The sequence below is a fragment of the Cordyceps fumosorosea genome (assembly GCF_001636725.1).
Source record: "Cordyceps fumosorosea ARSEF 2679 chromosome Unknown scaffold_5, whole genome shotgun sequence".
NCBI classification, from domain to species: domain Eukaryota; kingdom Fungi; phylum Ascomycota; class Sordariomycetes; order Hypocreales; family Cordycipitaceae; genus Cordyceps; species Cordyceps fumosorosea.
Window position 1 is genome coordinate 521010 of NW_017387305.1, and position 27793 is coordinate 548802.

The following is a 27793-nucleotide window of genomic DNA, read 5'->3' on the forward strand; positions in this document are numbered from 1 at the left end:
GCCCCTGCGCCACTGGACCACTGAAAACACGCGATAGGACGAGTTGAATATGACAGTTGCCCCAGTATTTTGCGGGGCATTGGCCAATTGTCGAAATTGGATTTGCCTGTTCATTTCACTAGTATTCACAGTCCAAGATGCGAATAAGAGCAACGTCGAACAATATTCATTAGATATTCCTTTCGCAACTACTTTCCAACACTCGAGAACCAACGAGGCATCGCATCACTGTTGCATGACATCATCTCCATGTTATTCATGTTGAGTATTCAACTGTACCAACGTTAGGCGCGCTCAGACAAAGCGCACATATACCGGCTAGCGAAAAGCAAATGTCCATCCCTTGGGAATCCGAAATCATATCTACCAATTGCAGATTGTTCAACGTACCAACAACGAAAATACCACCCTTTGAGAAGCAGATAAACCCAAACTCATATTTAGCCAACTCCGTATCGTAACGCGAAATCATCATAGAGGCGCAGATGTTTTTGCCTCTGCGCATGCGTGTATATGTTTTATATTACCCTTGTTCCCGAAACCTAAGCCTGAGCGACGATGCTCCTGCCGACAGCGCTCCAGCGCAGCTTACGCAGTCCGACCGAGGAGCGGATGACGTCGCCACCGGCTGCCGTGGTATCGTTGACGCCGCCGCTGCTGACGCTGGCAGCCAAGACCCCGCGCGCCTCCTCGCGGCCGACCTCGCGGCCGATGACGTAGCCGGCGCCAAACCCAACCACAGATACGAGGACGACGACGCCGGCGCTGACAACCCAGCTGAGCAGCGTGGGGGAAATCAGCGCGTACTCGGCATCAGCACCTGTCGTCGACGCCCCCGTTCGCTTCTTCTTCGCTGGTCGCGGTCCACGGCCGGCTGACTCGGACCGCTTCGACTTGGGCGATACGGTACCGGATGACGGGTGCTGGCGGCGGGCAGTGGACGGACCGGCCTCGGCTTCATTTTGCTTATCTTCGCCGGTGAGCGCCGACTCGGGGATGAACCGTAACTCCATGGGCTGGTTGTTAGGCGTAACGCCTGTCCGGACAGTGCGCTGGGCGTCCGTCTCTTCCTTGTTCTTGGGCAGGCCTCGGGCTGCGGCGGCACAGGAGAGTAGAGTCGTGAGGGACGCCCGCAGCGCAGCGTCGTTGTCTTCGCGGACTGAAGGAGACATGAAGTTGGGCGTGCCGCGGTGGCCGCGGGGCTGCCGGTGTGGGTACGAGGAGCGGCGGAAGGAGCTGTGCGGGTGGGGGTGCTCAGCCGAGCTGGTCGAGTAGCGGCGCTGAGCCGGGCCGGCGGGAGGGTGGCTGAAGGCGTTGGGGTGAGGGCGGAAGACGGGGGCATCGGAGGCTCGCCCGAGTGTGGTGGCGTTGTCACCGTCGTCGTCGTCGGACTCGTCGTCGGAGCCGTCCGAGGCGTCTTTTTCGGAGGAGTGGATGTTTTCAGCGGAGCTCGTCATGACGCGGTCCTCATCACTGTCGCTTTCGTCTTCTTCCTCCTCCTCCTCGTGGCTGCTGGCGCTGGCGACACGGAGGACCGTCGGCTGCTGGTGGGAGAGGGAACGCGCGGTGGGGTGCAGCCGGCGGCGTCGCTGGAAGGGGCTGCCAACCTGGAGTCCGGTGGTGACGATTTCATTATCGACGCTCGAGAGGGACGAGGACGACGGCTGGGAAGAAAGTTCGACCCACGATTCTGCACGAGTTAGAGGGAGGGATATTTGGGCGGGAGGGAAAGTGTCGCTCGCACCGTCAAATCGACGACTGTGATGTACGCTGGGGCTCGGACGCGGCTCGGGCTGTGAGACGCTGCGGCCGAGATGCCTGCTGTGGGTGGCCTGGTTTTCCATGATGCCGGAGAGGTCAAAGGCGTGTGAAGGTGGTATTGTTGTTGAGAGCAAGATGAATACAAAGTATGTCAAGGGCGGGATGTCTTTTTTATCGATAGGGTGAATGTAGGTGGTTGACGCGCGCGCGGAGGGGAAACGACGACTCGAGGACGAACTCGTACCAGGCGGTCTGGTCTTTTTGGGCAACCCCGCCTAATCGGGCTGATAAGGTGACAAGGCGATCTGCGACTGCGGAGACGCTGTCGCTGCGAGTCGGCAGTACCAACAGATAGGTTGCAAGGGTTGGTGGCTGTGTTGAGGAGGGCTGCCAAGACGCTGTGCGACAGTGTGATGAAAGAAATGAGATGAAAGGAGGGTGGGATAGACAAAGGAGGATATGAAAGAGGAAAAGGGAAACAGAGGTTTGAAGATGTTGCAAGGCGAAGACGGATTTGAACAAAGGGCTTGGATGGGAGGAGAGTTAGTCGAGTTGGGCTCACGAGCCAGTGACAACGTGAGCGGGGGGATCAAGGAAGGGGCGGTATAGTGGGCGGATTTTAGTGGGCAACGGACAGAGCAGTTGCAGGAAAGAAACGATGTACTCTGCAGTTCGGCAAGTGTCTTGAACAAATGCTGTAGATGAAGATGTATTTTGGAAGACAAGGCGAAGGAGAAAAGATTGTTAGTTCGCATCAAGTTCATTGTTGACAGATATCCTTCCATCGCCCATTGCCCGTCGCAAAGGCGTCAAAACAGGCACCCTCGAGACGAGCACATCACGCGCTCAGGCATTGATTGCGTCACAGGCTGCAGGCTGACCGGCCTCGCTGTCACAAGGGCGTACCGAGTACGGAACGCGAGAGAGGCGGGAGGCTTAGTCACCCGTAAATAGAAATACCTAGTGACAGTAACACGGGCGTTTGCGTTTCATCCATCATCATTTCTTCTACATTAATTTGGATTCCCATCGTCGCCAAGTTTCATGGTTTCAGATGTACAAACAAGATAACTGCATGTTGCATCGATTTTATGCACTCTGCAGTCTGCGACCCTCTTCATAACTTGCTCACCTGCCGAATCCTGTGGACCCCTAGGTCTCCCTACAGGAGGCTACTGCAACCGATCAAGGGTTGTTGTGCTGCAGATTGCGTGGCTTTCTTAATCTGTACTTTGCAGCACTTCCAGTTGTCACATTTTCGACATTTTGCCATGTCGGCTTGACAGGTATCGGGCACTTATTATATATAGATATGACCATCATGTGCTGATTTTGCTCACAATACATGATTCAGGCCCACTACAGCATCCCTGCAAACACGCAACTGCTGGTCCGTTGGCATGGCCTTGTCTTTACCGCCAGTCCACTGACCCCACCAAACCATGCAAGCAAGCCTCGATGCCTTCTGCCTCTCCCATCAGCAGCTTGTTTTCAACATTGCCATCCTTCTTCCCGCCGCCGTCGTGAGACTGTCGACGAAAAAAATGTTGTAAATACGTAGGCATACTCTGCATCTTGTTTACCACTTTGGCGTTGATGTGGTTGTAACAGCATCCGTATTCGAAACGGCCCTTATTACCTACCTACTTGCTAACGGATATCAGCGACTCTCGTTAGCATCACCATCGACAGATTGCGATAGCAGTCGCAGTAATCAGCGGTTTTGTCTTTTACTTTCCGTTTAACAAATGACCTATGCGATTTTATGTATGACGTTGTCGCAGAATAGCATAACCAGCGACAACAGCCTACCAAATACACTAGCTACCTAGATTCAACACCCATGTTGATCCCGCATCGTCACTCCGTCTCGTTTGCACTCCCTCGTCATACAATGCCCACCCTCTCCATATCCACGCCCAGTCCGAGTCTCCCCTTGAGCTGCGCATCACCCCTCACACGCCTCACGATGGACTCTACTCCTCTCATCCTCCCACCCGCCACGCCCGCCGCCTTCCTCTCCCACATCCTCGACGCGCCGCCGCCCCCCAACACCACGGTGCTCATCTGCGCTGCGCGCTCCGACTTTCTCCGCTCCGCCGTCTCCCAGCTCCACGACCAACCGGCGGAGGAGGACGTTCTCCGGGCCACCCTCTCTCGGGTCGCCGTCGCCCGCCGCGTGCGCGTCGCCTTCGCCCCCAGCGTCGCCCACCTACGCGCCCACCTATCCGCCTCCGTCCTCCCCGGTGCCGCCCACCTGCTCGTGTACGGCTTATTGGACTTGCACCGCGGCGGCGGGTGGTGGTCCGCGCAGGCGATCGGCTGCTCCGCGGCGTGCCTGGTGGAGGCGGCGACGCGTGCGGGCTCCGCGGCCGTGATGATGGAGCCGACGGGCTGGAAGGCGGAGGGAGAGGAGAAGGAGGAAGAAGAAGAAGTTGCACGGCGCAAGCGCGAGGGGAGGTGGGCGGCGTACGAGGAGCAGATACCGCTGCTGAGCTCGACGGCAGAGCCTCGCGAGGACGGGACGTGGGGTGTGCCGTGCACGTCTGCGAGGGTGATTCTACAACGGTGGTTTACGTTTGACGATTCATGACGCATCGAGTTTATTACACACACACACACGCACACACAAAAAGGGCTTTTAAAATGGAACGTTTCTTGTATTATCTTCTTCCATAATATCCAAAGGGGTATTCCTACCAACGCCGCGCCCAATGCCGAATCCATGAAGTCGTTAACTGAAAAAGTTACAAGCAACCGCTCAAACACACATGTACTCAAAGCGAGATGGCCTGCTCCATCTCGGTAATGTACAGCTTAATGTGCGACTCCATCTTGAGGTACTCGTCGTGCGCGGCGTGCACCTCCTTCTCGATCGTCTCCTTGAGCTCCTGCATCTCCTTCTCCTTCTGCTCGATGCGCACGCGGCGCACCGCCATCTCCCGGCCCTGCCCCGCCTGCTCCTCCGTCAGCCGGGCGTGCACCTCCCGCAGCTCCAGCACGCGCTTCCGCGCCGCCTCCGCGTAGTCCCGCGCCGCCTCGCGCTGTCGCTCCGCCCGCGCGTGCCAGTTGTCCAGCTGGCCCTTGAGCATGCCCTCCGCGCGCTCCACCTCGCGCGCGTCGTTTCCGCGCTCCGTCAGCGCCTCCTTCTGCCGCGCGTTGCGCGCCAGCTCCTCCTCCTCCTTGCCCAGCTCCGCCGCGATCTCCTCGAGCACCCGGATGCACGCCTCCACGTCGACAGACACGGCGCCGAAGGCGTCCGACGACGTCTGCAGCGCGCGCGCCCGCCGGTCCAGCGCGTCAATGTGCGACTTGTCGTTGTTGAGGATCTCGCGCAGCTCCGTCAGGTGGTCCTGCAGCGCGGCCGGGCTCTGCAGGACGTACGGTCGCAACTTGGCGCTCTCTTGCCGCAGGGTCAGCTTCTCTTGCGTCTTTTGCTCCAGGACGCCCGTCAGCTCCGTCTTGCGCTGCTTGGCCTCGTCGAGGCGCGCCGCAACACGCTCCTGGTTTCGCCGCAGCTCGAGCAGTCGCTGCTTGAGCTCCTCGTTCCGCGCCGTCTTCTCGGCGACCTGCGCCTCCATGGCTTTGCGGTTGTTCTGCATGTCCTCGAGGCGGGCCTCGTTGTCCCGGTTTGCCGCGTACAGTGAGTCGATACGGTTCTTGATGCCCTCTGATTTGTTGTAGTGTTCGTCCACTACTGTCGTCTGCGACTCGCGGAAGCGCACAAAGTTGATGAGGTAGCTGAAGATCTTGACTAATCGCTCGTACGTCGGCTTGTATAGGTCGTTGAAAGAAAAGTCGGCAATGCCGCATTCGAGGAGCAGACGGCGCAGCGACACGTAAAATCCCATGAGGTTGCGCGTATCCGGGTGTATCACGTCGGCATACTCGCCGCAGATGTCTTGGGCGGCGGCGCGCATGGCGGGGTCGACGGTTTCGCGGGTGGCATTGAGGAGCAGCTCGGCGAACCATTCAAAAATTTGTTGTACGTGCGCTGGGTTCGGTTTTTGTAGGTCGGCAATGCTAAAGTTGATGCCGATTTCTGTGATGCAGCCGACAATCTCGCTATCAGGCAGGCGCATAAACGCGTCGGCTTCGTCCTCTTTTTTGCGCGAGCGCGACTGCTGCTGTTGCTGCTGGGGTATGATGCTCATTCTGTTGTACGCCATTTTTGCGAGTTTTTAGGTAGATGCCTGTGTCGTCTGTTTCTTCCGATCTATGGCTGGCAATGTATGGGTTGTGGTGATGATGCTTAAAGGATAAACACGTTAAAGTCGATGGTGTTGCTGTGGAAACGAAAACAATGGGCTGGCGCCGACCCGCGTTGAGTGCTCCACGCTAAGCTACAGTCTGCGCTGGCCTGCACTGGTAGTTTATCCGTAGACTGAGATGGAAAATTGAACAGCGTTGAATATTTGCATGCAAGGAATGACCTTAAAAAAGACGAGGCCGATCGAAGCATTACAGAAATCAACCCCCAAGCGCCTTGGTTGCACACGGTTTGATTATTCAAGTTATGTTTATTTTGTGCCCGTTCTATTCGCATGCTATATAATCTCACCAGCAGGCTTTATGATAGAAACCTATAAGCGTAATGTAAAACGCCTCTTTCCCACTATCCGTGTCGAGCGCAATGCCACACGCAATGTATTCATTTCTTCATTTCTTCGATGTCGGTTTTCTTTTTTAACCCTCGTGGTTCGCCTACTCAGGCAGAGTGCGTCTTCAGCAGGCGCTGGAGCTCGCCGGGGTTGGCGCCGACAAAGTTGTCAACCTGCTTGCCGTCCTTGAAGAAGAAGAAGGCGGGGATGGAGCTGACGCGGAGCTCCTGGGAGATTTCGGGGATCTTGTCGGTGTCGAACTTGACAAAGTATACCTTGTCCTTGAAGTCGTCCGAGTTGGAGTGCCTGGGAGAATCAAGCTGTCAGAAATGCGCGCGGAACAGTGAATCGAGTCGGGGGCATTTTTGGCATCTTACTTTTCCAGGACGGGAGCGATGGCCTTGCAGGGAGGGCACCAGTCAGCGTAGCAGTCGACAATGACGACCTTGTTGTTCGCAATGGCCTGACGGAATTCGTCGGCGCTGGGAAGTGTTAGCAGGGCGAAGTCACGTCCGGGTTCAATCGGCTCGGCTGGTGGCGGCTGATGCGTTGGAAGGGTATATAGTAGGTGGCACATACGTTTCGACAACGTGGACGGTCATAGCTGGACGGGTAGCGTGGAAGAGTCGATTCTGGGCGGGAGCAAATGCGGTCGGGCGAGCGATGGATGCGATGCGCGAAGCGTTGGAGCGGAGGATGCGTGATGATGAGAACATTTCGAAGGCGAGCTGGGGTGGATCGAGTGGGAGCGGGTTGCCTTTATACCTCAGGTAACACGTCAGAGGGCTGTGCAGATGGTCGTGGCTGCCCAGCTGCAGTAGGTGATGTGATGGCGATTGGCAGGTGTTCAGTGGGTTGCTCGGCGGGATGAGCTCTGAAGTTTGATTTGTCAGGCAGATCTGTCGCAACAGGACTATGATCTTGCTGTGCAAATGACGCAATGTGCCTGCTGGCTGCAAGTGTACCGACTAGTTAGGTAGTAGTCAGAGGGGTGTTGATTTCCAGTACGGCTTCACTGCTATTTTTACTTAATTTGCATTGGCCCTCTATTTATGTAGTAAGCATATCAATGGCCTAACAAGTTTGTAATAAAAAAAATCCTCACTAGTTTGGTGGTTATTTGTCAGGACTCGGAACGGCGTCACGGTGTGGGCGGCTTTTTGTTGGTAAGCCACAACAAAAACAGGCTGCGCCACGATGCTCTGCACCAGCCACTAGATCCATGGCTTTCTAGAACTGCGAATGGAATCATTTTCTCTCTTCTACATTGACGAACCCGTCCCGACTTTTGGCAGATAACATGGTTGCTCCTCACAGGCGACGCAAGGGTTTTCTTCGGGGGATTTCTTTAGATCCGCGCTCAAGCTCGCCACTCGCGGGCGGTATTTGTGTCCAAGCCAATGACTAGTTGCATCAGACCATCGAGCAAGCTATCAACATCGATCGACTCAGATCGAGACGGACATGTGCTAGATGACAACGACAACCGCATTAATAAAGGCGACGGCTTTAGCTATTTAGATTTCGCGCGTATTGTATTGCATTTATTAGTCCATGTAGGATCACAAGCTGAAGAATTAGTAAGTATGAGGATTACTCTAGCGAAACATTGACTCGTTTCTATTTTACACTCTCTTTTTGTTTCCCTTACTATCCGTACTATGCCAGCTATCCTTGCCATCCTTGATAAGACTCTTACTATTGCCACCCTATTTACCACACTAAACCATAGTGACCAGAAAAACTGAACAACAGCAGCCGACAAGGCCCAACCAACATCCCTAGTATCCGTCCGCGCTACACCCCAAAGTGCCCGCGACAGAGTTGTACTTTCGCAACGTCCCATCTATCAAAGCCAACTTGTTGCTTGGCTGGGTCTGTTTGTGGATCGATTTAGTGCGATTTTCTTAGCCCCATCTCCGGTCCGAATGCGTTGCGATGGCTTCTTTGAATAAGGGCTTCCAAGAGCCAGCCCCGCGATTTTTCGAAGCCAACTATACACGCAACACATGCCAAACTTTCCCGCACATCCGCATGTTTCATAACCTTGATCTTCGCGACTCGCGCCCAACAGGTATCGGGCGCAAAAGTCGAAGCAACTGAAGGAGCGCAGGTATCATGAGTCGTGCCGTTTCGTCTCTAGAAAGACCTCTCCTTACTATTATTTGTTGGTGTACCAAGACACTCCGAATTCGTGCCTCGGTCACAATATTGGCAAGCACAAGTGTCACAGCAACCCTTGCTCCGTCCCTCAATTCATGCGTGGCTGGCATGGGTGGTCAGGGCTAGTATGCACACCGAAGTCTCGAGGCGAGGCGCGCCCTGATAGGTAGGCAGAAGATTCATGCAGGCTGGCCACCAAAGCCACCGCACAAAGCCGACTCTCCTCGCCATCCGCATAGAAACGATTCGGCCCGCGCTCGCCGCACTCAGCTCTTCATGCCCGGCACCATGGGCTCGTACCAACATGCATTATTGCATCAGTCCCACCACTCAAGGCCGCAGATGCGACAATTGCAAGTACCGCCGCTACATATCCGACAGCGTATTGTAGTCGAATACGTAAGACGAGTGGTGCGGTAGAGTATTTGTGGTTATTGATGCGAAGCCCTGCAACGGCGACAACTAAAAACATTCTGTTGTCATCGGGTAATCCCCTATTCCGCAGTTATACACAGGAGGATCTCACCAGCGCACCGCTGTCGGGATGGGGGCTTTCCAAGGCGCCCGTCATCAAGAGCAGGCATCATTTAAGGAATACCTAACAATGCATCATTTTCAAGGGGTCTCAGGGCCTGGTACAGTCTAGACACCCTCTCGAGCAACGGTTGATGATGGTCGGATAGCGGCTCAGGTCTGACGTGACGGCGAATACAGGTCCCCGGCAACCTTCGGGCATTACTTCTGTGTTAGACATCCGCTGCGAAACACAGATTGACCAGGAACGGAACTCTGAAAGCATTTTCCGCACGGTTCCAGCAATGGCCAACGAGAGCCAACAAAGGCCAACAGCGCCGATGATCGGCGACATGCATGACGCTGGAGCTAGAGCCAAGCACATCCGACAGACCAATGGACAACGGGCCTGGTCGTCGCATTGCATGTTGTGCCTTTTATGCCTGTTGAGTCCTTGCCTTATAAATACTCCTGGAGTAACGAGGTCCTGGTTTCACTCGCATTGGCAAGCTGCCCAAGCCCGCCCGCCACCTCGCCCAACCGTCCACGACATGACGACAAGATGCTAAGTTTGAAAATGTCCCAGCTTTGAATAACATACCATCAGACAAAGCGTCTACTCATGCAGTGTCAACCTCTCGAGACTTCTTGTACGTTGAGTGATTCGCCCTCGTACCCACATTGGCTGACGGTGAATAGCTTCTTGTCTCGTGTTGGTCACCAAAATGGCCGGGTGTCTGATTCAAGGTATCGCACGCTTTCAAGCGGGATTATAAAAGGCCCGAATCTCCCCCGCAATCGAGGTATCTTCTCTCCGAATCATCAAGCAAATCAAAAAGTTCAAGATATTTCAGACTCAGCTATTTAGACAAACCCACCACCCAGAACCAACCCACCCGCAACCTAAACAATGAGGTAAGCCCAAGTTCACTTCCAAAAGCTCCAGCAACCTGGTGAAGAAGAACGTTTTCAAAAAGGAAAGAAGGAGAGAGTGAGAGAGAGTGAGAGAGAGTGAATAAGATAGGAAACAAAAAGAAACATGCAACAGCCGGTGTTCGCTGGTCGTCACCGACCCAACTACTAATCTGCCGGTTGACAGGTTAACTATGGGAGAGCGGACGGGATCCCGTGCTTTCTGCCACCTATGGTCGCATGTATCAGCAAGTCGGATACATTGACTTATAACGCCAGCCTCCTCCCACCCAGCCCATTCCCACGTGTACCGCTCCCCAACACCACCACCCCCGATGGCGGCGCGACGAGCAGGGGCTTTTACCCCGGCACGCGCTGCCCAAAATGCGCGGAGGAGGGCAAGGAGGTCTGGGTGATCCCCGGCCGGTGTTGCGGCTACTGCGGAACGCCGTGCGGCATTCCGAAAAAGTGAGGAGTTGCTCGAGGACAGGGAGATTTCTTGTACGCGCGAGGTTTGTTCAGGAAGGAGATGATGCATGCGACGGTAGGTAGCTTTTAGATAGACTTTATCCGCGTATCAATTTCTTTCATGAAAACGCGCTTCACTTCCCGTCACTTGGGGCTTTGGTCAACGTGAAAAGTTAGTGTGCCTTGTCTTTGCAGGCGGGTCGTTGGTCGAGCAGGTCTTGTTGGCGGGTGCCAATAATATCGATATAAATATGCTTGGGCAAGGAATCGGCGTTACCAGGTGTGTCGCGGTTCTAAAAGGCACATATCGTTGGCAAGGTAGCACCTCGGTCCCCCCCGGGCTCGCCGGAGCTCCGTCGGCAGCTTACCTTACGTTGGACCGCAAAAGCAGCAACTCCATTGTCTCCGGGGCGACGCGGGCTCTCCGAAATCAATAGGTGGCACATGCATAGCCATCATGTTCATGACAGGCGATCCGATCCGCTGCGTCGGAGGTCATCAATGCTCCGCCGGTCGCTGCGGGAGGCCGGCACCGTTCCGGATCGGGAGCGAATTTCTTCCTGCCGCATGCATATGAGCTAATTCTAACGAGAGAAGCAGAGGATTAACAAAGTTGGGTTCGACAGGTGCATCCCAAGCTTGACACGAGTCTTGGGCGCCGTGAGCTCGGCATGCCCAATGCCCAGCCACCAGCCATGACGAGATACAAGTCGGCACTCTACAACCATGTGATTTTCGCATGATAATTTTTCAATGTGGATTCCATCAACGGCATCGGAATATTGTCGATCGCGGTCGAGTACAAGTTGTGCCGCGACTCCGATGCCTGACGGGCGACATGAGATGAGAAGTCGGCCCACCTTCTGGCAGCGAAGCCATCATGTAGTCGCTGAGTGGCGCGCTCGTATGGACTATCGACTAGTCGAGCGAACTGGTTGCCACCGCGGGCAGTTAGCATCTGCTTGGTGGCGGGGCCTCGGAGCCGGGGCGCCGGAGCCACTCAGGGACAGGCCTGGTTTCCCCAGGTTTTCGCGCTCCGGAGCGGCAAGGACCCCCTCCTGCCCATGTTTTTGCACATTCAGCTATATATTCGAGCCCATCCATCTCTTCCAACTTGCCAATCTCCATCCCAATCACACCCGTCGACAAGGAGAGTATACCGGTATACATACCTGATCATGTCAAGCACGGCGATTCACACCGACACCGTCTCGGCCCGGACCTCCTCCCCCTCCAAGGCCACCGCCGCCCTCCTCACGCCGGCATCCCGCCACTTCGTTCCTACCGACCTCGACGGCACCGTCATCCCGCACGCCCGCCGCTGGCTGTACTCCACGCCCGCCTTCGCCTGCGGCGCCTTCGGCTCGCGGGCCGCCAACGTCGTCGTCGTCGGGCTCTTCGTGCTGTGGCAGCGCTCCGCCGCCGCCCACCGGCTCTACGCCCACCTCGACGCCGTCTACGGCGCCGCCGCCGTCAACCTCTGGGGCACCTTCCTCCTCACCTCCGTCTTCTTCTGGGCGTGGGGCGGGCTGTTCGCCCTCGCCGACCTGACCGGCCGCCCCCGCTGGCTCTTCCGCTACAAGACGCAGCCCTTTGTGCGCGTCTCCCCTCACGACTACGCCCGCATCTGCCTCGTCTCCCTGCGCAACCAGGTCCTCGTCGCGCTTCCCTTGCTCCTGGTAGTCTCGCGCCTCGCACCCCCTCGACCGGTTCACCCCTCCGCGCTGCCCTCCGCCGCGCGGACCGTCGCCACCGTCATCTTTGACGTGCTCTGCACCGAGGTCGGCTTCTACTACGTGCACCGGGCGTTCCACTCGCGCGCCTTGTACGCGCGCTTCCACAAGAAGCACCACGAGTTCGCCGCGCCCGTCGGCCTGGCCGCCACCTACTGCACCGCCGCGGAGCACGTCCTGTCCAACCTGCTGCCCAACGCGCTCGGCACGCTGCTCGTCCCCCACCACTGGTCCCAGCAGTGCTTCGCCTTCCTGCTGCTCGAGTTCGGCACCGTCGTCGCGCACTCCGGGTACAACCTGCCGGGCCTGCCGTCGAACCTGCAGCACGACTTCCACCACTTTGCGTTTGACGAGAACTTTGGGCCTGCGGGCTTGCTGGACGCGTGGCACGGGACGAACAGGAAGTACAAGGAGGCGTTGGGCGAGGCGCGCGCGCGCGTGGACGGCAACGAGGAGCGCGCGAGGGGGTTGGTCCTGAAGCGGCTGGCTGAGATTGAGGTGGCCGCGGCGGAGGAGGAGGCTAAGAAGAACAACTAACGAACTAGTTGGCCCGAATATCTGTTGTATTACATGTTGCCTTCGTTTTATGGCGCTTGAGTCATTGCTGGAGTTGTGGAAATTGCATTTCGGTCATATTATGCGCTTGGAGGGGTGTGATATAGCCTTTCGCTCCTCAACGTTCGTATTTACAAGAGCTACTTGGAATACTGGTAAATACAGTTAACATGACTCCGAACCTGGCTTGTAAGCTCTTGGCAAGCATGGCAGACAAGGCATGCCTATTTTTGGCTGATGCATTTTTTGAATCTCGACCTGGTCAAGATGTCTTCGAGTCGGAGAATTTCGTCCACACATCATGCCACCCCTCAGCCCTCCGACAAGTGCCCGACTTTTTTCTCTCTTGACTCTCCCCTTCCCTCTCACAGAGAGGAGCCTCAAGCGCGCCGTTCCAAAAAAAAGTCATCTTGGCTGGATATGCAAAGCGGCGCGCGCACCACGCGACCAGCGCAACCTGGCGCGAAACGCAGCATCATTTTAAATTTGCCAACTTTTGAAAAAAGGTCCGCACGTTGAACCTTTTCACCCTTGCGTCAAAGTATATCCTTAGAAGGCCTATAAAAAGCCCTAATCTTGAAAAAAAAAAAAAAAATTCGCATGTTGAAATACCCTGGTATGGCGCCCCCACTTGTGCCATTCCAGCACACGCCTACATACCTACCCTTTTCGCTTCAGCTACCCAGCGCGGAAACGCCTGGGAGTTCATCTCGTCTTGCTTTCCTGGTACCCTCGTGGTGCTGTTCCTGGGACCCAGTACAAGGGGCAGGGAGGTTTGGTAGGCTGGATGGATCAAGTTACTACGCTTGCCTGGAATGCAGTCTTACTGCTCGGCGGCCAACAACGGCTTACGACAACTCATAATATGGGATATTATATTTCCGTCTACTAAATGTGTCTATTGAGCACGATGTGATTTTTAGAACCGGGAAAAAATTACAGGAATAACTTGCGCGATGTTATCGGAGCAATACTGTGCGGCGGCATATACCTACCCTATGCACGGAACTTTTCAACGTTGCCCTACCGTAATCCATCAAATGACAGGTACAAAGTAGACCGGCCTGGAGGGAAGCAAATAAAGAGTCGCAGATTCCTCCCCCCATGGGCTATTGACGGTGCGCCAATGTCTCGGCCTCCCAACTAGCGCTCTCGCGAAAACCCTCATTGTTCTTTCTCCCTTGAGACCCCCCCATCCCTCTCCCCTTTTCCATTCCAGCAACCACGGTCGATCGATGGCGTGGGGCGGGGGGCCCTTTTCAAGACACTTGGAGCCTACACAGATACCAAGTACGAACGGACGTCGCCAATTAGACTACCCAGTATGTTTGTTCCCTTGAAGTGACAGACCTTCCAATGTGACGATCCGGAGAGCATCGAGGGAAGCAAAACCCACAATCAGGATGATAACTATCCTCGAAATAAATATCCTGTTGGATTGATCGGCAGGTACACGAACAGCCCTGCCCACCAACCCTGTCACGTCATATCTTGCAGGAGCAAATATTCTGCAGATATGCCCCGCGTAAATTATAATAAAAGCCGAGGTGGATGAATATGTGCTGGCTGTGGCCATGTGGCACGGCTGGGCAAGAAGGCTCCTCCCATGGCAACATCTATTAACCCCAGCATCACAATGAATAGGGCTCGACTGTTGGCTCATTAAACTCGCTCCACACTCGGTCGATAATCGTCATCAACCCCATCCCTCACACGCAAACACTTGCACGAGACCAATAGATTCATTGCCCTTGAAAAGGTTGTATTTTACTTCTTTGTGTCTGTTTTTACAACTACCCATACATTGAACCCGGGTTTTTTGCCCCGTCATCAATAGCAAGCTCCTGGCCAGACATCCCTTATCCCCAAGGGCCATGCATGCCAGGCTGTATTGACCGCTTCTAAGTTATTAGTCGCCCCCCAGTTGAACAAGTGCCAGGCAGGCGTCTCCAAGCCCATTATTCCAAATAATAATAATAATATTGTAGGCATTGGTCTGTCCCTGCGCGGCCTTCTCGTCAGTTGTGACCAAAGACTTGGGTATCGTTTTGTTTCGCTTCCCCTTGGCCGCTGTTCCATTCTTGTGTCCCTAGTAAGGCTGGCCAGGCCCCCTTTGTAGTCTAATCCTCCAGAAAAACAACTTCCACGAAGGGCCATTGTGCTCCAAGCCCGTGGAGGCTCGCGTTCCCAAAGAAAATGGTGCAGAAAGTGCAAAATGATGTAACATGCGAAATCAACTCTGCCGGCCCGCGGACCCAATGTCGCAGAGATTTTTTTTTAGTTGTCGAACGCTTTTTTTTCTTTTCTTGCCGAATATGCAGCTGGAAAAAGCCAAGAGCAAGGAAAAGTAATGATGAGAGAATGAAGGAAAAACCAAGTCGCTAAATGCCATGACGTAAAGGAGAGAAAAGTGGAAGCCATTCTTCAATGCACATGTGCAACTCCGAATGACGAGAAAGAGTAATATGTTGCGCCAGGACCCGAGATTATGTGCAGTACGAGACTCCGGCGTTTGAACACACCGCAATGTATGCAATGCTCAAATGACATTCGCCATGCTTCAATATTGTATGCGATGTTGACCCGCATATCCTTGTTGCGTTTGTGCCGGGTACATTGCCCCTTGGTTGTGATGCGGTGTGGGCGTAACGGGACATCTCGGAGGCAACGAAGTGTAGACTTGTTTTTGTGCCTGCCCGCCGTGGCCAAAGCTGACACCTTCGGGGGTGATGGGAGGGGTGAGGTAGCCCTGGTAGCACGGGGCGGCGCCGTGGCCCTTTTGAGGAGTGCTGTAAATGTTTGAAGGCTTGGCAGTAATCTCCACGGGAGGCGAAGGAGGATCGGCAGCGCGGCGGGCCAGAGCAGCCTGCTCGGCCATAAAGTCGGCAAGCTGCTGCGAGACGCGAGACAGTTCTGGTGTGGCATACTTGCGTGCCAATGTGGGCGAAGGTTGGCTGAGATGCTGTGAAAGGGTCAAGAGGGTGACGTTCTCTGTATGTGCCCATTCACCGTCGCTAACTTCGGGTCGGCCAAGGATGGCGCGAGAGAGGGCTAGGGAGGCACGGGCCATCATCGAGGGCTTCGTCGAGACGAAGTCGCGGTGGTACAAGGCGATCTCGCAAAGGTAGGCGGCCATGTGCTCCACCTCAGTGTCATCCCGTTCCTCAGCAGCCATAAGCTGAGTGAAGAAGTCGACGGTAGGGTGGCCAATGGCCCACTCGAGGGTGTTGAGAACGTGCATCTCCATCTGGGTGAACATGCCCGAGTCGTAGAGTCCACAGCACATGTTGTTGAGCTCGGCAATCTGGGGAACGCGGTCCTTCTTGTCACCATACTTGGCGGCAATGAGGAGGGCGGCACAGCCAACCAGCTGGTAGTGGTGCTTGTAAACGACTCGCCTAGAGCAGTACCGGTCCAGCAGGTTGACGGTGAGAAAGAGAGTCTCGGGTAGCAGGCTGAAGGCGGCATGGGCCTCGATGATGAAGTCGATGAGATACGGTCTCATAAACCATTGAACCTCACGCTGCAAGTCGATCAGGTTAGCATCGGCAAGGGTCTCCTCCTGTGATGAAGTCAGTCAATGGGTCCAAGGTGGATGGTAGGTGGCGGAGCTGGTGACCAAGTTTTCGTACCTCCATGTTGGCCATGTGTTGCAGGATATCCTCAAGGTATTCTTCACCAGCGAGTCTGGAGAGTTCACTGGCAATGATGTCCTGCCGTTGGCGGGCTATCATCTTGGCGGCGCAGCGGGCATTAATCCGCGAATAGTTTGGCTCGTCCGACTCAATGAAGAAGGAATCATTTTGGTGCGAATAAGCCATGATTGCGGACGGACAATGTTCAAGCTCCTCGTAGTCGATGGACGGAGAAGCTGGATCGGTATTGAAATATTATAAGAGAGGCGGCGTGTGAGCTATGTCTTGGTGGTGAATGCCGTTGGACAAGGAATGGCTGGCAGGTTCTCCAGGAATCTTGGGTCGGCGACTGTTGTGTAAAGAGTGAAACTCGAGCTGCCGGGCCAAAGATAGAGCCGGTTGCTGGAGGGAATTAAAGAATTAGAGTATTAATAAAGAGCGTGAGACTAATGTCGACCAAGGATCGCTGGCGAGAGAGCTGCCAGGACCATGTAACGAAAGAGTCGAGAGTGAAGAAAGGGTCGGAGAAGGACTGGTTTAAAGGACTCGAGGGCTCTAGAGAATCAAAGGCTCCTGATTAGCATTGTGCACGTTGCAGAACCGCATCTCCGTCGCTCAGAGACATTGCGAAGAAGCGGAATTGCGGGGATCGAACAAGTTTCCCCTGGCGTGCCGCTCCCTTGATGGTAGGGGTGGGCTGGCATGGGGAGACTTTCGATCGATTGGCATGATGGGCCAGCAGGAGAAAAAAAGGGCAGACTCACGAGCTCCGTTGCAGAAGGGACGAGACAATCAAGATGAGACAATTGTGCAGTGGGCGGGACCAACGAGTTAACGTGTCCAGGAGCGCTGTGCACAGGATTGAAGTCGATCGCGACGGTGGAGAGGATGAAGAATGCAGAGGAGGGTGACGGCATGCAACTATATTACAATTGGAGACGAGGTTAGCCAAGGGACGGGAAAGTTTGGAGCCGGAAATTTGATAACGGGAAAGTTTAGTGTGGGGGAAAAGGGAAGATGGCGATTGAGCGAGTGGCTGAGGAGACGGCGGTGGTGGTGTGTTGCAGATTTATACATACTATCAGTCCTTAACCTTGGAGAAGGAGGAATAAAAAACGAACAAAAATCAAGAGAAATGAGGACACTATTGCAACGACATGCAAGAGATTAATTTGGCGAAGGCGTTTTTCTTGCTAATTAAAGCAAAAAAACAGGCCGACGGTGAATTGTAGAGACGAGCAGGTCGGGCTCGTAAGGGTATCTCGAGGGAAGGGGTCGTGTCGAACGGCTGAGGGTATCGAGAAGCGGCGACCGGAGGGTCGAAGGTGAGAGCGTCTAGTAGGAACTAGTCTCGGGAAGGGGTGGAAATCGAATGGTTTGTCGAGCGAGTCGATGGGAGACCAGAGAAGGGAGAGTACGCGGCGGACGGCGGAAGGGTGGATCGAATTCCAACGTCGCGAGACTGGAATTGGCGAAGCTCCGACTCGAGCGGCAAGTCAAGACTAGCTTGGCTTGAGGACAAGGCTCAATACCAATTAAGGTATCGCTGGACGAGGTTCTCGGGGATATGCGAAGAGGCAGTGGATATTGTCTTTGGACCTCAGCTGGAGAAGGTTTTTGCTACACGGGAGAGGGTGTTGAAGCTAGACGCTGCCAAGGGGGGATCTTGGTTTGGAGGGAGAGTCGAGGAGGAGGGAAGGGGCGTCTTTTAAGGATCTCGTCTATCCGAGGGCCAGATTTCCTGTGCGAGGGTGTCGACCTGCTGTGACGGGGCCAGGACGAAGCAGAAAAATGGCGGAGAGGAGAACGAATGGACGAGAGAGGAGGAGAGACGAGGAAGAGGAAGAGGAGAGGAGGGAGGTGAGGTGGGATAAAAGAGAGAGAGGGTAAGAGGAGAACGGAGACGAGGAGTATGGATTGGCAGCGGAGAGGCGGTTAGTTTTATTCGGGGGCGCGCGGAGTACAAGTGAGTTTGGACACAGGCTGCGGTGCAACCGTAATCTGACCCTAATAAGAGGCAGAGTGCCTGGTTATAGTGGACATGGAGGTGAGGAGAAGAGGCGTTTAGCGGGTAGCAAAGGCAAGGAAGACGCTGTTCTGGGGCGTGTCTGGGGGGGATGCAGAACAGCGTCATCACCGGGCAGCGGCCGCGGCAGGTCGCTGTGAGGGAGCCAGGGCAGGGAGGTCGTTGCAGAAGCAGTCCCAGCGCACACAACAGCTGCGATGATCTCTGTAAAATAATAATAATAATAATAATAAATGGCACTGCAAGCGGCATGAGGTGGACGGCCCAAGGTACCACCTCGGGCAAGGTACAGCCTGGTACCGTAAGTGCAGCACGGGCAGGAGGCCCAGCCCCAGGAACCGAACCTTACTGTACACAGCAGCATCCTCCACAGGGCAATATCACCACATCACCACAACCACACCACAGCGGCACCCCTGCCGCCGCCTGTCCCCTCACGTTAGCTCAAGAGCGAGCAGCCAAGTGGCGGGCCATTCAGCGCTCGTCCTTGCTTGGAGCTTTTTTTTGGAGCCTTTTTGGCGTCGTGCTCGTGTGGGCTGGGCGGGGGGAGGGCCACTACTGCAACAGGAAGGGGGGGGCAGGCCCGGGGGTGAGGGCGTGTTTGCTGGGAAGGTGTCAGGCCCAGGATTGTGTCTTTTTTCCTTTTTCTTTTTTTTTTTGTTCGCTCCTCATACTTGATAGTGTAGCGGAATTGGGCGTGTCCACGCCCCGGGCGCGAGGCGTCCTTGCTGGGCAATAAAAAGGCGTCAGGCGCGCCAGCGACGCAACGTGTATGTTTGGTGATTTGTGCTCTCGCTCTGGTCGCACCAAGCACTTAAAACTCGGCGTTGGGTGGCACAAACAACTCCGCGCCGCGTTGTGCACACACTTTTTGTGCACCCTCAAAGAAGACCCCTCCTCGTTATACCTACATACATTGCACAAACCACCAACGACACTCCATGCTGACTGGGACACACATTGTTTCCCTCCCCCGCCTCGGGAAGCACAAAACACCCGCTGGCTTTGTGTAGCAAAAATAAATATGTTACATAAAGACTGGTAACGGCGGTGAAATGGAAGATGAAAAAAAAAAAGAAAAAAAAAGAAAAGAAACATTTGTTACATACGAGGGGTTCCATGCTACGTCTATTACCCAATATAATTGCAATTGCAACTCAGTTGCATGCTAATCACGTCACCAAACACGATGGAAGCACGCCAGTACCTAGATGGCGAGAAGACGAGATGACGAGAAGACGAGAAGACGAGGGCCAAAAAAAAGTAAGATAGAATAAGAAAAAAAAATCAAATCAGATACGTACCAGTCTGCAGAATTTTTCTTCTAGACAAACGCCGCCATGCCGCGGTGTCTAATTGTGTCTGATCGAGTTGGCCGTTGTCTCGTAACTCCGGCCCTTGCAGCCAAGCAGGCTGTTGGGTATGCAGCCATCAGTAGGGATGTCGAGGAACATAATACAGAAAATCCGTATTCTTTTCTTCTTTGTGCGTGTAATTCAATATTGGCTCTTATCAAGATCCAATACCCACGTCAAAAGATCAGGAGACGGAATCTTGCCGGAGCACACAGGCAGTTGGCGAGCCACTAAAAACAGAGACTCGGGTCAGCTTTAGTGGGTGGCCTGTGCTGGGACGACTTTGTGGGGAAATCGAAGAAAGGGATAACCCAAAAATTACATGGCCAATAGGTTTATGCGTGCATTGCTCGATATAAAAAAGTGGAGTCAAGCATAAAAAAGGTGCTTGCGTTTGCAGCCAAACCGCCAGTGATATTATCATGGGTGAAATTGGATATATATTCGATTTTTCCTTCCACTTCTACCAACGTGTTTGAAAAGTTTACGCACTACCGCAATGATCCGGCGAGGTCGGGTGACTGCCGGTGGTTGTGATAAGCTGCCTGTCTTATCATGGTGTTATGAACAAATGAAATGGCCTGTTTGCCCGCGGCCAGCCCTCGCATGGCCCTGTTTGTTGCCAAACAGGCCGCCGATGATAAATACCAGTAAACCCTGCCAAACAGGGCCAAACAGGCCAAACACCATCGCGCCCGACCGCTATAAAACGACCATTGCAAACACGAGTTGCAGCGGGACTGGGACTCGCCTCGCGTATTACTACCTCTCGCTCGCTAGTAACCTTTTGAATAGTTCCCCCAACTAAAAGGCCTTGTCGTCAAAATTCCTTCATCACATCTCATACTTACCTGACCACTATCCGCACCTTACTTCCAATGCACCGGAACCGACAAAGAAAAGTGGCTGTATCTTCCCCGGATGCATCAACATGAAACAATTGGCCCCCGGTCTCTTCTGCATGCCTATTTACCCGACCGCCAATTTCTGTTGCTCATCTCGATAACACAAGTGCACAACACAAAACAATAGAAATAAAAATTCCCATGTAGTTTTATTAGAGAATTTATACATCACTAGCACATTGACCGTGTTTCGCTAGCGCGAAGCCAAACGACGCCCAGCCGTCCGTTTTCTCGATGGGTCCCCACAGGAGCAGCCAGTTTGGAGATACTGCCACTTCGCGACTTGGACACGGCAACTTGTGTGAGATATTCATTCATTATTCTCAAACTAGTTGACTAGCCGCTTCCTTTTTTCAATTCCAAGCATAATTTTCATCCAAATTGCCTAGTCCGATGCAAATTTCCGCTGCGATGAGCACGTCACCCATGGACACCGGCATGCGGGTTCCGCACGCATGTATTGCCCCCAAATTGTACGGCACGATACATCAGGGCCATTGTAGGCAGGGATGTAGGGATCTTCTTGATACAATCTGTAATTGTATTAAGTTCACTCTCGCGTTGGCCGACAACGACTGCCCTCCCTTTTGAGGCCGTGTCACCATCATCACCGGCCACCGGCATCTATCCACGAAAACGTATTACAGTGCATCTATCTGCTTCTTTTCCACAACGATGCAGACGCTTCCAAACCCCTCGCCATCTAACAGCTATCAAGACAAGGCTGCCTCTGTTTCTGTCTTCCTGTTGGTGCCCGGCCTGTGCGGTCACCCCTGTTGAGTTTCGCGTCACCACCGTTCAACCTTGCCTAGGAAAGTAGGATTTGATGCGTATCAATCTAACAAAAGAAGGCAAGGTGGTTGTCAACTCTTGTCGCTTCCTCCCTTCCTCTGTTAGCACATTCCGTGATGATGGGTCCTCCAGGTAGATCGGACATGGATCGCAAGTCAAGACTTGTAATTTTAACCATCTAAAAAATTCCTTTCCCATCCAAATCCAGCTCATCGCCCCGGGTCTTTGGCCGCTACTTTCTCTCGTCTCTTCCTTCTCGTGTGGAGTCTCTTTTCTTCCGTGTCTCAATCGCCAAGGCATTGAGGAACTGGTATCCAAGGAAGGATACAAAATCTAGTGAGGATTGTGGCACAACGTGAGCACGACGCCCCCCTCTTCCTTCTGTGGCTCCATGATACAAAGCCACACGAGCCATGCCGTTCCTAATTTTAGTGGGTCGCCACCAAGAGGCCCGAGGCCAGAGCTCTCAGCCCAGACACGGCAAACATGGCTTCTCCTCTGCAACATAATCCGTACCTTGTCCCTGACTGCGGCTCTGGCTGCATCATCGAGAGGAAGAGGTTGGTACGGCGCTCACGCGACCATGGCTACCTCACCGCCAAGAGTTAATTGGCGCCCGGGCCGGTTGCACAACAGCATATTGTGAGTCCGAACGTGGTGATGAGGGGTATTCACATGAGCCCAATAAAGTCAAAACAGCGACAGTGGCGATATGTAAAACCCCCGCATCGCTTACAGTGCAGTTGGCGCAGGCCACAGGGCGGGGTGGGCGCCGAATTTCAGCACAGCCAGCGTCCGTGGCCGATGTTGGTTGGTTGGTCTTGATTCCTCGTAAGCTAACGAACTAATGATGATGGACTCCTGGGTGGTGCCATCCATCTTCAACATCTCGTACCATGATGGCGTCAAGCATGGCCCGTCGTAACCACCAATTGGCGACCTCGGTGCCAACAAACCATACCGCCTAAACTTGTGGCACACAGGGCGGCAAAGGTCAATTGTACCCCTCTCTGCGCCGTTCACAGCCAAGGAAGCGTTATCGTGAAACCATCACAAAAATACCATCAAGCAAAGCAAGACCCATCCCTGATGACCTGATGACGGCGCTTTGCCGGGCACAGCGCACACCCGACCGAGTCAATATCAAGACCAGAGGCAAGCCAGTGGCAAGATGGGGGTTGCAGGCAAAATGGAGTTTATGCTCTGTCAAGCCCTTTTTCGGTCGTGAGGCTGCGCAAGCCAGTGGCAAGATGGGGGTTGCAGGCAAAATGGAGTTTATGCTCTGTCAAGCCTTTTTTCGGTCGTGAGGCTGCGCAAGCCAGTGGCAAGATGGGGGTTGCAGGCAAAATGGAGTTTATGCTCTGTCAAGCCCTTTTTCGGTCGTGAGGCTGCGCAAGCCTTTTGGACAAGGGCCATGACGGCCAATCACCGCGCTTGTACGCTCTTTGCCTGCGACGAAGACCACCCGCAGCATGTTTTAAATAGGATCCTAATTCACCTTGAAAAGGACGGAGAAAAAGCAAAGCTGAAGGCTTGGGCCAATCATGTCTTTGCCGCTGAGAGGCCAACGCCAAAAAAAAAAAAACGTCTCGCCTGGCACCGCTGAGATGGTTACCAGAAGTAAAGGCCTTTTTTGAGTGTCTTGGAGCTTTCTATTTGGCTACATCTGCCCATTGTTCACTGAACAATCAACGTGACGACTTGTGGTGCACTACCGGCCAACCGAATTTCTACAGTTTCGATTGTTAGGGGAAACCCTAATTCATACCTGGTTTATTCGTACAGATACTAACTAATTATGCTACCACAACATTTCGGCCTGCAAGAATGTCTGGTTCGCGGCACCAATCATGCAGAAATGCTGATTCGCTGCTGCACCAACACGTAACACAGAGCCATTGAACAATGTCACACAGAAGCACCGTGACGGCCAACTCCGCTGGCGATGGCAACGAGTTGAGCGCAATAACGGCCTTCCGCGGGCAGCCAGGGGTCGGCAATAAACCACGAGACTACAGATTGCCGTCTGGCCAATGATGAACACGAAAAGCAGGTTTTCTTGAGGCCTCAATCCGTCCAAAGCGTTGCTTCCGGCGACCAAGTTAGGCCCCTCTCTCCTCCATCTGCGGTACGAACATGGGTCGGCTTGATCGTAAAACCGGATGGCCACTCGGCCTTCAAATCCCTTTTTAATATTATTTAGCCTTTGCATCGACGCACTGATGATGGATTGTCGTTTCAAGCTAGTGCTATCTCTGCTCCCGCTCCCGCGAAAAAAAGAGGAAGCTGTGCGCGGACTGGTGAGCTTCGGTCCCAAACGGCCGTCCATGGTGGAGAGGCACAGTGGGCACGATACGTGACAATGCCGAGCGTCTTTGTACCACTTCCAAATCCGTTTCTGATAACCAAGTTGACGCCGTCTCTAATTTGTCTTCTTCATTTACGCGTCAACGTGACGGTTTCGAGTCGCCGGCCCGATCTACAGCCATGCAAGCGGTCATGATGAGTGAATCCGTTACCGATGGCGTAGCGGAGAGCCGAAGAGAGAAAAGGGAAACACCAAAGTCTCGAAGCCTGGCGTCGATATGTCTGTACATGCGACAGCGGCTAAGCTCAAACCAGGGGGGGGGGGGCACATATGTATGCAAGGTGCCCATCTGGCGCTTCAGCCTTGTCTCTGTGCATGCATTTCTTGACTTGTATTTTTTGCCTTGTCTCTGTGCATGCATTTCTTGACTTGTATTTTTTTTCTTGCATATTCACCTGGTTGCTTTTCCATTTATTATGCAGCATCATCTAAAATGATAGGAGCTAAACTGTATTGCCATATTGCCACTCCCTTGCCTGTTGAGGCTGGTTCCCAGCCTTGGTGCCGTGCACCGCTATGCAAGGCACAGCCCGTCTTGATAGAACGACCAATTACCATCATGGTCTGACGATTTCAGTTTCTTGGCCTATCGAGACCCTTTCATGCTCAAGATGTTCCCCTGGGCGTGTAGAGTCCTGCTTATTAATGTCCTCTTGTGCAGCAAGCCAGCTATTGGGATATCCAATCTAACTACGGCCCTTGCTGGGGTACTATTTTTGCTGCAAGTCAACGGTGGCGGGCCCACGAATTTTACTTCCCCTCTTGGACAAACCGCTCTAACCGTAAAATAGAACACGAATCCTTTGATCCATTGTGCTTATTCCAGTTCATGAAGCCTCCTAAATAGTCAACTCTAGCTCGTGCTGCCAGGCGGATCCATACAATAATGTCTGTATATATTGTAAAAGACAAGGTCCCGACATTGCCTGGGTCGGCGCAAACAAAAAAGGTGAAGGCAAGTCCCGGTTGTCGGGGTTCCTGAATTACGGGAGGAGCCTGGGTTGATGAATGACATTCATGGCTGCGGGCGCTCAGTCGAGTTGAGCAAAACGCGGTGGAGGCGAATCTCTTCATTTTCCTTGTCCAAGAAAAAAGAAGCGTATCTAAAAATCATCTCGGGGTTGGGTATGACCAACGGACGAAACCGGAGGCACAATGATTAATGAAAAATAGATGTACTCGTCACTGTTTTATTACAACATGTTGAGGCTCTCTCGAAACCACCAGCTGTCGCCCTGCAGCGAGCCCCGCCGACCGCCTGCAGCACTAACACGTCGATGGTTAATCCTGATCGAATTGTGTGCCTTTTTTCTTCTTCTTCTTCTTCGCGGTCGGGTACGGCATAAGGAATTGCAAAAGACGCCACACGGCTGCTTACAGAGGAAATTCGCAGTGGCCCAACCCACAGCGCGATCCATTCAGGGTTCAAACAAATGAGGAGAGGGTTTGTGCTGATAAAATCAAACCATGGCAGGGGCGCGGAGAGGCCGGCCTGGAGCTGCTGGTAAATAATGGCAACAATAACAGGGCCAGGCAGTGACTTTGGGCCACTGATGCCCAAGGAGGCCGCTTTGGCGACCCTTCCTCCCCCCCCCGGTATGCACGTCACAATACGCAAAGACGGCCGCAGCCGCGTTCCATGTTATCCGCATGACGTGTCTCGGGGGACACTGACCGCGCTCATGGCCCATCGTGAGCGTTTCCCGTCAAGGCGGTCGCGGCCAAGCTCCTCCTTACCTCCCCCCGCGCCGACCGACCGTCTTTCGCCGGCCCAACGGCACTTTGTGTTAAAGTGGTTGCATATTGCGCGTCTTTTCTTCGCCTTCTTCTTGCTTCCTTGCCTTGCTGGGGGCCGGCCCTTGCGTCTTGTTCGTATTATCAAGACACAGTGTCATCTCGGCCAAATGCAGGGCCTGATACTAACCAATATACAGTGACGGGCTTTCTTGCCTTCCTCATCAGGGCGACAATGCACACGCCCAGGTTAACATCTCCTGATGCAGGAGTGCGGATACTGTACATGGATAATTTTTTTTTTTGAGTGACTGTGATGCGCGGAAAAGAGATTTGATACCAGGGTTTCCTTTCTTTTTTGTTTCTGCAGGATGGCTTGCTATTCTTTTTGGCTAGGATAATCAGACCGCTGGAACCCCCTATGGCGTAGCGCGACAGGCATCATTAAAACAATGGGCTTGCAGTTCCTTTTTCTAGCTGCACAAGCGCACCCTCAGTGCACTCTGACTAGTGCAGTCAGTCACCCATTGTCAGCGAGTCTTGCTTGCGTACGCCGTATCCGATGGAGACTTTTGCTTTGGCGCTTGTTGGCCTCCGTCTTAGACATTGCTGTGGTATTCAAGATGTTTCTTTTTATGTACGCACTTAAAATTACACACAAAAGACCTTGCATAACACGGGACGTGGCCGCCGCGCGTCAGAGGGAAATGGAGAGTGACAATGCTGGGGCGAAGAAAACAAGTTCATAATAGTACGCATGGCTTCAACGCATGGTCTTGTATGCGCCAACTCTTTTTCAGCGTTCGCTCTCAACCGTCTTTTTCTTTTTAAATCCCATTTTACATATGCAGGGTCCAGAGGCTGGCAAAACCCACCCGTCACCGTCCCACAGGGTTGTGCTACGGCAGTGGTATCAATTTGAATCAAACTGCACGCAACCATTGGCAGGCACAGCTTGGAGTCCACGTCCACAGCATACAACACGCAAAAAGATGGCGGACTCCGCCTGACGCGTTGGCGGTGGGAGCAAAGGCGGCACCTGCGGCGGCGGGCGGTGGAGGAGGGCGTGCATGGTCGAAAGGATTACATGAACTTTTTTCTTTTTCAAATTCCTAACGAAACTGGTGTCCTGTGTCGAGCAAACCGACACAGTGTTCCACCACCAAGGGGTACGCTGAGTGGGAGAAATGAGTAATTACAGAGTGACTAGGCAAAGAAGGAATAGTTCCTGCGAAAAGCCTCACCGTCTTTTCTTCCTATACACGCCTTGAATCAGCTAAAGTGCCTCTACATATTTGCTTGCGATACAGGAGGTTGAACAAAAGGGGTGTGGCATGTCGTTGGCGCTGATAGTGGTTGCATGCAGGCAATCTATTTATGAGGGTTGTGCACGCTTCTTGATCCCGTTTTATATAGTGGTTGCATAACTTGCTTCTAGAAGCTTGCCTAATTCGGCTTCCCCATTGTGCTTTATGACGACACATGTAGGACGGCAGTCAGCCAATGAGAGCACCCGCATTGCATCTCCGCAGGCACCAGCCGCTGTGGCGCGAGCAGACGCCGCCCCGCTTTACGGGTAAAGCCACACGCATAGCGGGGGCTGGGGAGCATGTTAGTGCCGATTTGTGAAGATTTGCACAAGCACACGATGGCTCATAATCCCGTACCCCCCGATATGTAAAGTGCAGACAAACATAGTGAAGCTTTGCATGCGCGATGGGACCCAGATGTAGATACTCCGCTTCTTGCTCATCCCGGTGGCACCGAGTCGCGTGCCTCTGGCTCCTCTTGGGAACTCCATCTTCTAACTGCCAGCAACTCCGAACATGGGCAACGAAGCCCGCTGTGGATTTTTTTGTAAGGATTTTCCTGACCATCTTCCCCGTTCTCGTCGGTGAAGCAGATCAAGGGTCCGAAGCTTCCAGCGAACGAAAAAGTTTGCAGCGACGGGTCGAGTCCACGGCAGAATGGGCCACGAAAGCAGGGCACCCGCATTACGCCCACTCTGTTGGACCCTGCGCGAGAAAGGCTCAATTCATGATGCGTGCGGTGTCCTCAGATGAGAGGGGACCGTAATCTGTATGTAGACTTGTTTCCGTGGCAGGATAATTGGAGATTTTCTGGAGATGCCCGCGGCTTTCCAAATTCGGTAAACTGATTTGCACACGCCCTCCCCTGGCCCTCGTCCGACACTTGAATTCGAAGCGGAGGAGACAAATTCTTTAAAAATACCTTTTTTTTAAAAGATGTATCGTTCCTTGTTCGGCATCGG

At 53.7% G+C, this 27793-nt stretch overlaps 6 protein-coding genes across 6 annotated transcripts; 2 read left to right on the top strand and 4 right to left on the bottom strand.

Moving 5' to 3' along the window:
• Nucleotides 1-542: 542 nt before the first annotated feature.
• Nucleotides 543-1844, bottom strand: ISF_02872 (hypothetical protein; the record flags this gene model as incomplete). Its single annotated transcript, XM_018846478.1, has 1 exon — nucleotides 543-1844. One exon carries the CDS (start codon nucleotides 1842-1844, stop codon nucleotides 543-545), a length of 1302 nt encoding a protein of 433 aa, XP_018706206.1.
• A 1886-nt stretch (nucleotides 1845-3730) lies between these two features.
• Nucleotides 3731-4354, top strand: ISF_02873 (hypothetical protein; the record flags this gene model as incomplete). The annotated part of the gene is made up of 1 exon (XM_018846479.1): nucleotides 3731-4354. The coding sequence occupies one exon, from the start codon at nucleotides 3731-3733 to the stop codon at nucleotides 4352-4354; it is 624 nt and encodes a 207-aa protein (XP_018706207.1).
• Nucleotides 4355-4538: 184 nt separating this feature from the next.
• Nucleotides 4539-5930, bottom strand: ISF_02874 (kinetochore protein nuf2; the record flags this gene model as incomplete). The annotated part of the gene is made up of 1 exon (XM_018846480.1): nucleotides 4539-5930. One exon carries the CDS (start codon nucleotides 5928-5930, stop codon nucleotides 4539-4541), a length of 1392 nt encoding a protein of 463 aa, XP_018706208.1.
• A 539-nt stretch (nucleotides 5931-6469) lies between these two features.
• ISF_02875 (Thioredoxin) lies at nucleotides 6470-7078 on the bottom strand (the record flags this gene model as incomplete). Its single annotated transcript, XM_018846481.1, has 3 exons — nucleotides 6470-6668; nucleotides 6740-6844; nucleotides 6942-7078. The coding sequence occupies 3 exons, from the start codon at nucleotides 7076-7078 to the stop codon at nucleotides 6470-6472; spliced, it is 441 nt and encodes a 146-aa protein (XP_018706209.1).
• A 4518-nt stretch (nucleotides 7079-11596) lies between these two features.
• On the top strand, nucleotides 11597-12688 carry ISF_02876 (sterol desaturase; the record flags this gene model as incomplete). The annotated part of the gene is made up of 1 exon (XM_018846482.1): nucleotides 11597-12688. One exon carries the CDS (start codon nucleotides 11597-11599, stop codon nucleotides 12686-12688), a length of 1092 nt encoding a protein of 363 aa, XP_018706210.1.
• A 2578-nt stretch (nucleotides 12689-15266) lies between these two features.
• On the bottom strand, nucleotides 15267-16527 carry ISF_02877 (Cyclin-like protein; the record flags this gene model as incomplete). Its single annotated transcript, XM_018846483.1, has 2 exons — nucleotides 15267-16268; nucleotides 16339-16527. The coding sequence occupies 2 exons, from the start codon at nucleotides 16525-16527 to the stop codon at nucleotides 15267-15269; spliced, it is 1191 nt and encodes a 396-aa protein (XP_018706211.1).
• Nucleotides 16528-27793: the final 11266 nt, after the last annotated feature.